At 37.4% G+C, this 14,842-nt stretch overlaps 1 protein-coding gene across 3 annotated transcripts in view; it reads left to right on the forward strand.

The window, feature by feature from the left end:
* Nucleotides 1-14,842, forward strand: part of CDC42 (cell division cycle 42) — a 45,922-nt gene that overhangs the window by 19,504 nt on the left and 11,576 nt on the right. For all 3 annotated transcript variants that reach the window (XM_032629272.1, XM_032629274.1, XM_032629273.1), the window contains 2 exons: nucleotides 7,142-7,296; nucleotides 9,722-9,794. In XM_032629272.1, coding sequence (XP_032485163.1) covers nucleotides 7,192-7,296; nucleotides 9,722-9,794 — 178 coding nt within the window. In that variant the 5' untranslated portion in view covers nucleotides 7,142-7,191. The remainder of the gene's footprint in view (nucleotides 1-7,141; nucleotides 7,297-9,721; nucleotides 9,795-14,842) is intronic.

Genomic DNA, 14,842 nt, shown 5'->3' on the forward strand with positions numbered 1-14,842 from the left:
ATGACAAAAGGTACTGCTACCATTTAGGGGAATTGCAAGGGTTTTAGGAGCTCTGTGACAGGAATCTTGGACAAAGACCAAACACTTATTTTCACCACAGTGAATACCAAAAATTGGATGCGGCTTTTATTCACACTGTTTACTGTTAATATTTGACATCTTTTTATAAGGGATATAATAGTCTGATTGAGAATATACATTTTTTGCAAAACAAGCTTATTAGCAAATACCTAACCCCCAAATCTTTTCATATGCTCTTTGTGCCTTGTGCCTAGAATGAACTGTGGGGCATGGGAAGATAGGGCATCTGTAGCTGGGAGCGTTTTCCCTTCCCCACATACAAATCCTTTTCCTCAGGGATTGCATTGTTTGGTGGAGTTTAGTTGGTATCCAGCCAATAATAATAATGATACTAAGAGTTCCATAGCCTCTTTAAATCCAGAGCTCAAGAACCCCAGAAAACTAAAGGGGCTTTAGTTTTGAGATTCTCAAAGGGTAATTTGGACCTCCAAAGCATTTAAGAATGTAGGAAATAACGGTTTTGGTGTGGCTGTCAGGAGGAGTGATAGGTATTGGGAAGGAGTGTGGAAGATCCACCTTATTTCACAATTTTATCTTCCTTATGATTCGCAGAATCATTTTTTATGCCTGAAGTTGCTCAGTACCGACCAATTCCAAGTTCTGGTACAAATGAACTTCATTATTAAAAGAAATAGTGCTTAGTTATTGGTGCAGAATAACTTTTCTAGCCACTCTGGATAGCAGAATGGTACATTGGTACTACATAGCCTCTTTGCTGTTATAGTGATTTGACGTTGTTTAGGAAGTTAACATAAGGAATTACAAATATGTCTGGCTTAGTTTTCTCCGTGTTGTTGAAGCTGGCATTGTATATATTACAAGAACAAAGTCTCTCCCCTGGCTCCCTACTCCCTCCCCATTTGTGGGTCATCTGGTGACCTTTCAGTACGTGAAATTATTAATAATACATATCAAATGCTTTGCAGAATAATCCTAATTAAATTGGAACTTGACTCTGAAATGACCACCTTTGTAGTGATAGCTCTAAATTTGACTACATTTGTAGTAAAGACAATGAGTACTATAAAAGTGCCTTTACTCATTTAAGAGTAGGTGCAAACATTTACTAAGCATTTACCAGAGGCCAGGCACTGTTTTGAATTCCTTACATATATTATCTTATTCAATCAACTTACCCTATGAGAAAAGTATTACTATTTTCATTTTTGAGATAAGGGAGAACTGAGCAGTTATACAGCTTGCCTAAGGTCACATAGCTAGAGTGGTAGAGCCAGTCTGACTCCTGAACCAGTGCTCTTAACTGGGGATCCACAACGAGTTTCTGATAGATTGCTGAACTGTCGGTTGAGGAAGCATAAGAAATGGAAGATTTGTGGATATATAGATAGAAAGGGGAAGAGTGAACTCTATCTTAAAAATTCTCTCTTCTCGCTTCCCTTCTCCCCAATAAGATTGAGTGGTTGTCTGCAGGGTGAAGAAATAGGAAATGAACTTAACCCCTGTTTCTTGCTTCTTCTTCTGCCTTCCTCTTCCCAGTCTGGCAACTGTCATAGGTATATACTTGCCACTCCATTTTTAGTGAACATATTTGTTTTGATTAATATCACTTCTTAGGAGAAAGTAGTATAGTATAGAATTTTGGAGCAGAGCCTTGACAGACTGTTTGGGTTTAAATTCCAGTTCTGCCATTTACGGGCTCAGTAATCTTGGTCTAGTTGCTTAACTTCGCTGAGCCCTACTTTTCTTACCTGTGAAATGGGGACAGTATAGTACATATCTCAGAGTTGAGAGGACTAAATGTATGAATATGTGTAATATGTTTAGAACAGTATGTGGCATATAGTAAGTGCTATGTAAGTATTGCCACTGGCACTATTATTTGAGAACACTTGGGTTGAACCAGTTTTTTTTTTTTTTTTTTTTTTTTTGCGGTGCGCGGGCCTCTCACTGTTGTGGCCTCTCCTGTTGTGGAGCACAGGCTCTGGATGCGCAGGCTCAGCGGCCATGGCTCACGGGCCTAGCCGCTCCGCGGAATGTGGGATCTTCCCGGACCGGGGCACGAACCCGTGTCCCCTGCATCGGCAGGTGGACTCTCAACCACTGTGCCACCAGGGAAGCCCTGAACCAGTTTTAAAGCACCTCTGAAGTATCTTGGTTCGTGATCTCTCAGTATACAACATGAGTTTTTCATTACTAAATATGTAAAGTGCCTGGTTGATACAGATAATTCACAGTGATAATTTGGATTCTGCTTTTAAGAAACTCACTTCTAGGTGATCTAAATGTCAGTAGTGTTTATTTTAGTTTAGATTCTTTTGTTACTGGTATTTTTTGTCTTGTTATCATATAGGGCAGTGGTTCTCAAACTTCACTGTGCATTAGAATTTCATAGGAAGTGTTGCGCTCTGATCTATTAGATTTGGGGTGAGGGCCCAGGAATCTGAATTGTTAACAAACTCATTTCAGGTAATTCTGACTCTGGTTGTCCGAAGTGATAGTTTTGGAATTGCTGATCTAGAGGCTGAATTCAAGCCTAACAGGAAAAAGAGATTATAAAAAATATTATCAATAACAATGTGAACATTAATAAACAGAAACCTCATTTAAGATGGAGTCAGGTGACCAGAAGGGGGAGCTCTCATGCCCTACCACTAGACTTTAGTTGTAGACCTGAGAAGTACCTTTGTATCTCCAATAGGGAGAAGGTAAAATAACTGGCTGTTTTATTGTTTTAGGTTAACAACTGTCACATTTTCAGTAGTTTGCATGTAGGCAGTGATAATTAATAAACTAAAAAAGCATTTAATTTGGTGTTTAAAGATAGTGATAGGGTCTATTCCAATACCTAAATTATATTGTTAACACCTGTTAAGTAGCTTGGTTTTAGGGACTGCTCTGTAAATACAGGGAAATGCAGGAAATACAGGAAAAAATCATACGGGAGTCTTCAAGTGAAGAAAAAATATTTGGGTGGATTTCTTGTTTTTTGTGTCATTAGCTAAATAGCAGCAAATATATTCAGTTCATTTTAGCCTATGTTTTTGGTGCACCTGCTTTGTGCAAAGTGTGAGAAGTTTTGATTAGGTAATAGTCCACCAAAGAGAGAAGAAAGTGCAGTGCAAGTTTTGATCCTCTGGACGAAAATAGGTATGGTGGGATTGACTTAACTGGCACAGTTGGTAGAGGAATTCATGTATATTGAGTATGTGCTAGGAGCCAGGTCCTTTTATATTACTTAGTCTTTATAACTTTGCAAGGTGTTGGTGTAAATTATAATTAGTTCTGTTTTACAAATGAGAAAATTGAGGCAAAAAGAGATTAAGAAACTTGCGTAGGTCACTAGTAAGTGCTGAGCAGAGGTTAAAACCCAGGGTTTTCCTGACTTCAGAGTTAGGAAAATTATTATTGTTATGTATTTAGTTTCTGTATTTCGGAAATTCTTCCCAGCTTTACTAAGCAGGACATGCAAGAAGGGCCTGATTGGCTTGGGGGCTGTTTCTCCTGCTCAGAAAAGATCCAGACTTCTAAAAGTTCTCAAAGTAGTAATGTTAGTGATCTCGCCAAACTGTTTGCGGACCACATTTCTCTCACAAGAGTTCTAGTCACCCATTATCTTCCATTGGAAAAGCTTAAAGATCTTCCTCAGAAAGTTTGGCATTTAGTCGTAGTGATTTTGCTCTTAAGAATGCAGAGAGATTATGGGGCTTCCTTGGCGGTCCAGTGGTTAAGACTTTGCCTTCCAATGCGAGGGGTGCAGGTTCGATCCCTGGTCAGGGAGCTAAAATCCCACATGCCTCATGATCAAAAAACAAAACATAAAACAGAACAATATTGTGGCATTCAATGCAGCTTGTGATAGTTGTGACTTAACCATGTGGCAGTCATATTCATGTCTTTAATTATGGAAACTTTTTGTTTACAATTTCTTCTTCCTTATTTCCTAGAGAATTTTAATAAAACTTTCAGGAAATGGTAGCTCTTCCTTCACTAGAAGTTTCAAGTTTATAAATGGCCTGATGATTTTGTATTTGCTAGGTAGTATGGGTTACAAGTCTTAAAAGTGAATACCATAGGTAGACTGAAGATAAGGATCTTCATATTTAGGGATGACAGTTGATTTTAACCACAGTTAAAATTTAATAATAGCATTTATTTTAGGTGTTTTTAAGACAAAGTCTCAAAAGTGGTCAAGTTTACTGTAAAGTTACTTGATAAATCCAAATATTATTATAATTTTATTGATTCTGAGACTTTTTCTCTTACATTTAACACCTCTAAATTTAGGATGTATTTTAAAAATTGTTGCCTTCTTAGCATCTGTGAAATATAGTAATTAGGATTCAGTTCTGCTGCTGTAACAGAGAAGTCCAAAATAATAGGGGCTTAATGAAAGAGAAGTTTCTTTCTCATGTAAAAGTCTTGGAAGGCAATACAGGGCTGGCCCTTCCTATTGTGTTACTCATCCTTAGCATGTAATTTCTGTCTTCTGGTTCAGTGTGACTGCTTCAGCTTCCATTATCATGTCTGCATTCCAGTCTAAAGGCCGGGATAGGAGAAACTATTCCCCTTGTTTTTAAGGCTAGTCTTGAAAATTGCATCCATCGCTTCCATTCCCATTTGCCAGAACTTGGTCACATCTAGCTGCAAAAGAATTTAGGAAATGTAGTCTTTACTAAGAGCCATATGCTTCAGTAAAATTCTGTTACTAAAGAAGAGAGGAAGAATTGGAAGACCGCTAGCAGTGTCTGCCACAGTGATCAAACCTTACTTTCTGTCCAGTGCTTATGATTAACCTCTTTGTAAAAAAAATTGCCCCATAATAATGGTCATGAGAAATAGAAGATACAGGAACTGAACTTGAAACTGATTTTTAGGCACCTGGAAAATATTCTGTAGGATGATCAGAACTCTCTCTGCTTACCTTTCTTTTCTTTACTCTGAATTGGAAAGAAATTTTACAGAAGACCTTGTTTTTTAGCAGAATGTTATCCTGTTTTTCAGAGGTGGGCTGAGGAACCATGAGAAGACAGCTATTCCTGTTTTCTCTTCTTTTATTATTAAGTAAAAGACATTCTTCTAGAATAATTCTCTAGAATTAATTTAGTGCTTGGTTTAGTGTGATTATTTTGATAGGTAATTTGATTTAGTTTAGGGATTAAGATCCTTAACCTAGTATGAGTACTTCTCTAGTGCATTACAGGGAAAATGTAGTCAAGATGGTTTTGATGAGGAACAGGAGAATGTATATTTCCTGTAGGTTACTCACTTGTATATACAGAGATTTTTTTTTCTTTTTTTTGAAATTAATTAATTAATTAATTTTTGGCTGCGTTGGGTCTTTGTTGCTGCATGTGGGCTTTCTCTAGTTATGGTGAGCGGGGGCTACTCTTCGTTGCGGTGTGCAGGCTTCTCATTGTGGTGGCTTCTCTTGTTGCGGAGCACGGGCTCTAGGCGCGTGGGGCTTCAGTAGTTGTGGCACATGGGCTCAGTAGTTGTGGCTTGTGGGCTCTAGAGTGCAGGCTCAGTAGTTGTGGTGCATGGCCTTAGTTGCTCCGCTGCATGTAGGATCTTCCCGGACCAGGGATTGAACCCGTGTCCTCTGCATTGACAGGCGGATTCTTAACCACTGTTCCACCAAGGAAGCCCTGATACAGAGATGTTAACAGACTTGTAAGTCATGATTAAGAGTTGTGCAGGTTACTATACGAGCATATAGGCCTGGCATCCAATCCACAGTTAGATGGTTCTGTGACATTTTTATGTTTAATAAGGTGGCAGCTTTAGCTAACAAGAAATTGTAATCCCTTCAGAATTATAATTGAAAAAGGATTTTATCTTAAAATATAGGTATAGAGGGTGTGGTGTTTCTTCTTTATTCTTCCAGAAAAACTGTTATAATTTTTCATTGACTCTTAAGATGTCATATATCCCAGTTTCGTAGATGTCAAAATGTGGGGGAAAATGGCTGGTAACAAGGGTTAGGAACCTTCGGTAAAGATATGTTCTGATTTTAGAAATGTTTAAGTGTAAAAACAAGCATTCAGAATTGAAATGTAATAAATCCTTGGCGCATTTGTAATCAATAGCTTCTTAGAATGGAGGACTACAGTAAGAGAAGCTAAAGTAATTGTATCTGTTTGTAAGTTAGAATGCTTTAGAGTGATCTGACTTTTTCATTATAAAAATCTAGGATTTGACCTCTTCATGCCATGAATATTGAAGTAGTAGCTAGGCAACTTGGCGCTAAAAGAGCTACTGAGACCAGGGATCACCCTGATCTTTGTCCCGTCCCTCATGTTGCTCATCTGTTACAGACGGGAGGTGGTGGTGCTTTGCTGCTTATTGGTTATAGCCTGAGTAACTGTAGCTCTAAGATTGGGTAAATGGACCATTCTTTGAAGCAGTGGTCTTTGTATTGCAGTCTAGTACACATACATGTGTGGGCATGTACAACTGAAGGAAAAGTTGCACAATTTAACTTGACATACTACGTGGGATTCATTTTCAAATAGCCTCTTCTCTTGCATTATAAAAAGACATGCTGCTCTTTATGCTACTTTTGATTTTTTAAAAAACCCTTATGTCGAAAACAACCGGGCTTCCCTGGTGGCGCAGTGGTTGAGAATCTGCCTGCCAATGCAGGGGACACGGGTTCGAGCCCTGGTCTGGGAAGATCCCACATGCCGTGGAACATCTAGGCCCGTGAGCCACAACTACTGAGCCTGTGCGTCTGGAGCCTGTGCTCCGCAACAAGAGAAGCCGTGATAGTGAGAGGCCCGCACACCGTGATGAAGAGTGGCCCCCACTTGCCCCAACTGGAGAAAGCCCTCACACAGAAACGAAGACCCAACACAGCCAAAAATAAATAAATAAATAAATAAATTAAAAAAAGAAAAAAGAAAACAGCCAAGGATCAGAAACTTAGAAAATTGACTCTTATTTGCAGGTCACTGTTTCTCTTTTTAGGTTCTTTTAGCCCTAGTAGTTGGGTTGATGTTTCTGTTATTGCTCTGAATGAGAGAGCCTGTTGCTAATTGAAGGAAAAAAACACATGTATAAGTACAAATAATTAACAGAAATATCTTTAATCCTTTTGTAGGTCATCATCAAATTTGAAATATTTAAAGTGGATACAAAACTGTTTCAGCAATGCAGACAATTAAGTGCGTTGTTGTGGGCGATGGTGCCGTTGGTAAAACATGTCTCCTGATATCCTACACAACAAACAAATTTCCTTCTGAGTATGTACCGACTGTAAGTATAAAGCTTCCATCTATTAGTGAAATATATTATAATTTGATATCCTTTTGAAAACTTTATGTACTGAAATTTTTCTGTTGTCTGCCTTTGTTTCCTGTTTTTAAAGATCTTGACTTCTCATGGGTAAATTATATACACTTTAAAATTAAACAGCTGAAAAATCAGTGGAAAGTCAGAAGGGGTGATACAAGGGTTTGCAAGAAGTGCTGGGAGGCAAAACTCCAATAGACAAGATTCTAAAGAGTGGTGGTCTCAGTTTGGAGAAGTATGCCCTACATTTTGGAAAGAGGTGATTTTTTTTGATATCTTGGCCAATGATTAATCAGTGCTTGGAGGTCTTCTGGGATGATTTTGGGGGTCTTGTAACTTCAGGGAAAGTAGTATGTGTCTCCACTTATTCTCCTTAGGGAATAGAAGGAAAGCTTATGGAGCTGTTGTCCTAGCAGTAATGGAGCTCCAGACTGGTTTTTAGAGGCACAGAAGACCTGTTTTTCTTATGAGTACATCAACAGAAGAAGCCTTTGGGGATTCTCTCCCACAAATGCTTTTTATCGGCTCCTTGGAAGAGTAGAGGGAAAATGGGAATAACAAAGATACTGAAGTGAGAGAGAGAGAGACAGTTATTTAGAGTAACACTCATTGTGAATGTGTTTGGGGATCCAGTGTTTGTCCCAGGTTGGTTGACCAATCCAGTGGTGTAATTATATTAAACATAGATGTCTATTCTGTGGTGAGAGAGGAGCTAGAGTTGGCCTGGCCTGGCAATAACCACCTCTGTGAAGTGAGCTCTTTTAGGGGTGGGTTATGAAGCACCTATGTATGATTAATATGGAACTAGTATTGTTTGGAAGTAAAAAGGAAGAAAATGTATCATTACTTTAGGTTAATCTTCAGAGATGAGAGCATTTTTGAGAGGGTGACAGGTTAAAGGCTTGGTAATTATGTTTAATTGTAATTGAAAGTCTATAATGTCCCAGGGCATATAAAGTGATTGAGGTAGGCCCAGGCTATTGGAAGAAAAATTAGGTTTCTTTGAGGGGGAGAAATCATATTTTTAAATACGAAATCGTATTTTTGAGTTGGCCCATTTGGGGACATTCGTAAGTGAAAGAAGTTCTGAGGTTGAAAGGGACTTTTAGGGGACTTTTAGAGCTACATCGATTTTGTGGATCTTGAGTGAGGGCAACTGTCAGATTATTAGTGTTTCAGTCTCCATTTAAAGTTGTTTTCTTGTAAACATGGTTTCTGAGTCTAGGCTTTCTATTTAAGGAGGGCTTATGGGTGTTTTATGTATGTGTTTGTATGTGGATCTCTGGAAAAGGGTTAGGTATGACTTAAGAAAATAACCTGAATGGTTTGAAAGCTTAACCACATTCTTTACACTTCCTTGTTCTTGTTATCAGGAACTGACTTTCCCTTAACTACCACCTCCCCCAAAGCCCTTGCTTCCAATCCACTCTTGCTTACATTTAAACAGACTCCCAACAACCCACTAAAACATGAACCAGAAAATTAGTGTTAAACAGAGCTGATCTTAAAATGTAACATCCTTCTCCTGGTTGCAAAGCCTTGCTTTTCAATTGTAAATTAATTCAGAGGAGTCCGTGAATTAGTGTTGGGTCTTTTTTCATTTAGCACTGTTAGCTCCCATTTTCACAAATAACTTAGTACAACCAATATTAGTATATACTAAATTTGTTAATGGGTTTTACAGTCTGTTTACAAATAGTATACCCTATTCACTATCCTTAAGTGTACATAAACATACCCCCCCCCACCTATATACTATCCTTAAGTATACCCAATTCAAAGAAGATATCTTAGGTCATGTGATTTGTACCCAATAACATGAGTTTTATTCATGAAGTCCCAACAAATAATCTGCCAGCCGTTTCTTAGACACTTTCCTTGAGTACCTTGAGGGAACCTACATTTCTCTCTAATGGGAATGTTTGCAACAAGGCTGCTCCTGTCTTCAACCCTGAAAGGAAAAAGATTATCATGGATCTAGGAGATTTTAATACTAGATTAAAAGGAAATGGTCTATGAAGAAATAATTTCTTAGAAATCAGGTTGAAAATTGAGGTAAACTTTAAACTACTGTCTCAGAAGTTTCAGACTTGAATAGGATCATCTTGTATAGTCAGGGGACTCTGCTCCTGTGACACCTCTAAGCCTTCTGTGGGTTTTTATCCAAGCTGCTGGGGTAGAGCAGACATCCCAGAATACATCTCCTGCCACTTTTTTCAAGAACTATTAGGTCATGCAAGGGCTTAGTTGGCAAGGTTGGTCATATAAGAAAGATGGACTAAGAGATGGTTGAGTCTTGGGAAAGAAACATTGTCTTAGCTTAAGAGTTGTCCTGTCCTGTTTTGACCATCCCCTTGCACACTAACAATGTCATATTTTTATGTTTTAGGTTTTTGACAACTATGCAGTCACAGTTATGATTGGTGGAGAGCCTTATACTCTTGGACTTTTTGATACTGCAGGTGAAAACTTGATGTCTTTTACAATGTTTTGGTCTGTAACTATAACACTTGGTGGTTGTCTTATTTTGGACATTTGGGAAACTAGAATATTAGCAAACCATTTGCCTTTTGTTAATAGCAGGATTGAATATTATGATGGTCGATGCTTGACCGAGAAGCAGTCCCAGACCTGGAATAGCAAATAGGCATTTGGGGTACCCTGGATGGATGGTGTGGAAGGAGATAAAATAGGATGAGAGCAGAGTACCTTAGACAGGCTGTACTATCACTCTGATATTTGAAGACTTACTTAATATATGTGTCTGCATATTATATGTACAGATAGCTTCTTATACTATAGCTTGTTATTTTATACTACATTTGAAAATATTTTGAGGGCAAACCAATAATCTAGCTCACAGTATTGACATTTGTGGTCAACTTTTCAGATTTAAGGAACAGATTTCTTTCTTCCTTAAGTATTCCCAATTTCTCAGTGTTTTTTCCTTGTTTTAACAGTAGCTGCACATCTTCATTTCTGACTTTACTCTGTTGTTTCTGTTGTCATCAGCTCAGTTAGGCAAAGGAAAAATTCAGAAAGGTATCCTTTTGGTATGTAGGAATCCTAACTTTTTCACTTTTTATGAGTTACCCTCTCACTGTCTGTCAGCTGGCATATTGGTCTTATGGAGTATATCATACTGCCCACTTTAAGGAACTGTCTAGATTCAGTTGGGAGGGTGAAATGGAGAGACAATAGTAAACAGTTAAGTTTAGAGACCAGTGGCTTTCTTTATTTTTTTTGATAAAGTTATTTATTTTTATTTTGGGCTGCGTTGGATCTTCGTTGCTGCACGTGGGCTTTCTCTAGTTGTGGCGAGCAAAGACTACTCATTGCGGTGGCTTCTCTTGTTGTGGAGCATGGGCTCTAGGCATGCGGGCTCAGTAGTTGCGGCGCATGGGCTTAGTTGCTCCGTGGCATGTGGGATCTTCCCGGGCCAGGGCTCGAACCTGTGTCCCCTGCATTGGCAGGCGGATTCTTAACCACTGTGCCACCAGGGAAGCCCCAGAGATCAGTGGCTTTCTAATGGTGTTTTAGGCCTTTAAAGTTTTTATGAATTAAAAATTAGGGGTAACGGTATATTAGAGGAAACTTGGAAGATAGACAAAATGAGATAATGACCTACATTTCATGGTAGGTGAGGGATTTTTTTGTGTTTCTGTGTGCCCTTGGAGGCAATCTATATACAGAGAGAAGACAATTTATGGCTACTTGGGGTTGAAAATTAATTTAAAATTTTATTTTCAAATTTCAAAGCTTATTTTTATAAACCTTTATGGTTTAAACAGTGTTTAATTTTTTAGCTTTATTGAAGTATAATACAATAGAATTCACTCATTCTAAGTGTTCAGTTTGGTTATTTTTGCTGACCATATAGTTGTGTAACCTCCACCATAATCAATATACATCATCCTAAAGAGTTTCCTTTTGCCCTTTATAGTCAGTCCCTTCCCTTGACCTGGCCCTAGGCAGCCACATATCTGCTTTCTGTCACTATGATTTTGCTTTTCTAGAATTTCATATCAGTGGAACCATAGAGTCTGTAGCCTTTTGTGTTTTACTTCTTTCACTTAGCATAATTTGTTTGAGATTCGTCTGTGTTATGTGTATCAGTAGTTTGTTTCTTTTTATTGTTGAGTTGTATTCCAGTCTATGAATATAGCACAGTTTGTTTTATCCATTTACGAGTTGCTGGTTGTTTGGGTTCTAATTTTAAGCTATGACGGATAATGGTGCTATGAACATTTGTATGCAGGTCTTTGTATAGTCTTAGTTTGGGAGTGGGTAAGCCTTTAAGTTTAGTTGCACACTTATTAAATCTTTTATTAAAACAGTCAGTTTTGACAGATTGTTCTCAAGGTGGCCTAGGGTCCTTTGATTAATATTGGTTTATTTAACTTGGATTGGTCAGACTTTAATCCCAGTCAGCCTCATTTACAACTGTTAAATTTCTTCTAGCACTTTAGATTGCATTTATAAACTTAATGTATTTACTTTTCTGTTTTGAGCAATTCAGTTTGCTTGACCTGACAAGTGAAACATTTCCAAGTTTTTACATATGTAACTTTAATAAACCTGATAATTTACGATTTTCTGTATTTGTTTTAATTTATCTTAAACAGTATTATTTATAACTTTCATAAAATTCTTAACATTTTCAACAAAAAAACCTCAAGATCAGTTACTCAATTACACAGTTTAAATTGGAACCAGAAAACTAATCTATCATGTTCTTTAACATGGTGATAGTTTTTTAAAAAATAAATTTATTTATTTATTTATTTTTGGCTGCGTTGGGTCTTTGTTGCTGCGTGCAGGCTCTCTCTAGTTGCGGCGAGTGGGGGCTACTCTTCGTTGCTGTGCACGGGCTTCTCATTGCAGTGGCTTCTCTTATTGTGGAGTATGGGCTCTAGGCAAGCAGGCTTCAGTAGTTGTGGCACGCAGGCTCAGTAGTTGTGCCTCATGGGCTCTAGAGCACAGGCTCAGTAGTTGTGGTGCATGGCCTTAGTTGCTCTGCGACATGTGGAATCTTCCTGGACCAGGGCTCAAACCCATGTCCCTTGCATTGACAGGCGGATTCTTAACCATTGTGCCACCAGCAAAGTCCCATGGTGATTGTTTTAAATATTATAGACACTGAGTGTTAAATAAGAATAGGTTATTCTTAAATGTAACTGAAAATTAACAATAATAATGTTGATTTATTTCATCTCTATATTAGATTCTGAATCTTTCTAGGGGTTAAAGGCCATTCACTAAGGAAATTATTTTACTATACCAGGCAAACTGGGGAGTTTTCACCTCAACTGGTTAAGGTCACTATAAGCCAGAGATCTTTTTTGACAGGCACTGGAGACCTGGGACTGTAGGCATCCAGATTGAGTCTCCTATCTTTGACATACCTACAAGGAGACTCTGTGTCTTTCTCCAAAGGCCTTAATCTCAGAGTCCTGGTTCAAGTCATGCCATTAACTCAATTTTCTTTCTGCTAAAGCTTTCATCCCCACTGAGATAGCCTCTGACTTCCTTTAACTCTTTGGTTACTTTTAACCTGTTGATTGTGTTATTTTATTTTGAATTCTTTAATATATTCTTTTTTAAAACCTTTTTAAAATTGAAGTATAATTAATTTACAATGTTGTGTTAATATCAGGTATACTGCAAAGTGATTCAGTTTTTTATATATATATATATATATATATATATATGTTTTTCTTTTTCAGATTCTTTTCCATTATAGGTTATTACAAGATATTGAGTATAGTCATTTTGAATTCTTTTTATACTATTCCTGTCTTTGGCTGAAACTCTTATAGATATATTAAAATAATATCGCTTAAGACCAGAGATAGGACTCTCCCTCTGTTTCATAGCTTTATTTCTGCCCCTGTGGTCACAACACCAAATTCTGTTTTGTTTTTTTTTAATATTTTTAAATTTATTTGGCTGCGCTGGGTCTTAGTTGTGACTCGCGGGGTCTTTTTAGTTGAGGCATGCGAACTCTTAGTTGCAGCACGTGGGATCTAGTTCCCTGACCAGGGATCAAACCCGGGCCCCCTGCATTGGGAGCACAGAGTCTTAGCCTCTGGACCACCAGGGAAGTCCCCCAAATTCTTGTTTAATGAGTTTCCACAGTTATTTATTTATTTTTTTCATATGTTTTACTATTGTGTATATAGTTCTATACTTAAATTTTTTCACAATATGTTTATCATAGGCTCTTTTTTATATTGAATAATTCCAATTCCACCACCAATTCCTTTCTATGTCAAAATTAAAAATATTATTCTTTATTATAGAGATTACAGGTTTTGCTTATTACAGGAAAATCAAAATATAGATAAGCTAAAGGAGAAAATGAAAAAGCATCTATATCCAGAGACAATCACATCTTAGCGTATGCCCTAAACAGAGCTCTTCCTATACATTCATTGTATTTATACATAGGAAAAAAAAGGATATTCTTCTCTCTGTACCTGACTTTATCTCTTAAAAGAAAAGCATGGTGATACCTCTCAGTGTTGTACTTGTACGTCATAGTCTTCATGGTTCCACAGTAGTCCGTTGTGTGGCAGTTCACACCACAATTTGTTTAACTTCTTTTGTTAATATAGGGGTCTGTTTGCAGTTTTCTTTCATATTATGATCTTTACTACAGAAACATTTTAGTATTTGGACACACATTCTTTTTTGTCACTTTTTGTCTTGATTTAACTTCAGGCTTACAGAAAAGTTGCTAATACAAAGAGCTCCTTACCAGATTCACCAATTCTTAACCTTTTTGACATTCTCCAGCTCTATATGCATATTGCTTTTATTTCTACGCCATTTGAGAGTTAGGTTGCATACATCATGCCCTTTTGTTCCTTAATGCTTCACTGTATATTTCTTAAGAGCAAGGATATTCTCTTACAGTGCACTTACCAAAATTAGGAAATTTGACATTATATATAACATTTTAAACTTTAACCTGTAGTCAACTCTCTAATTTTGTCAATTGTCCTAATATTGTCCCTTAGAGCAATTTTTCTTGTATAGGTTCTGACCTAGGATCACACATTGCATGTAGTTGTCATTCTCTTTGGTTAGTATCCTTTAGTATGGAACCTCAGCCTTTTATGGTATTGGCATTTTTTTAAGGAAACAGGCCACTTATTTTACAGAATGTTTCTCAATGTGAGGTTGTCCATTTCCTCATGAGTAGATTCAGGATATTGCATATTTGGTTAGAATACCAGATCAGTAATGTTACGTCCATCTCAGGGTATCACCTTTTGGTAAAAGTAATTTTGATCACTTGATTAAGGTGTTGTCCAGTTTTCTTACTATATGTTTAGAATTAAGAATTTTTCCTTTTATAATTAATAATTAATTTGTGAGGAGATATATTAAAATGGTGTAAATATTCTGTTGTCATTAAATAGCACCCCCTCTAGATTTAATAACCATTGACAATTCTTGCCTGAATCAATTTTTCCTACAGTTGTTGCAAAATGGGAATCTAGGT

This window comes from Phocoena sinus, chromosome 1 (assembly GCF_008692025.1).
Source record: "Phocoena sinus isolate mPhoSin1 chromosome 1, mPhoSin1.pri, whole genome shotgun sequence".
Classification (NCBI taxonomy): Eukaryota; Metazoa; Chordata; class Mammalia; order Artiodactyla; family Phocoenidae; genus Phocoena; species Phocoena sinus.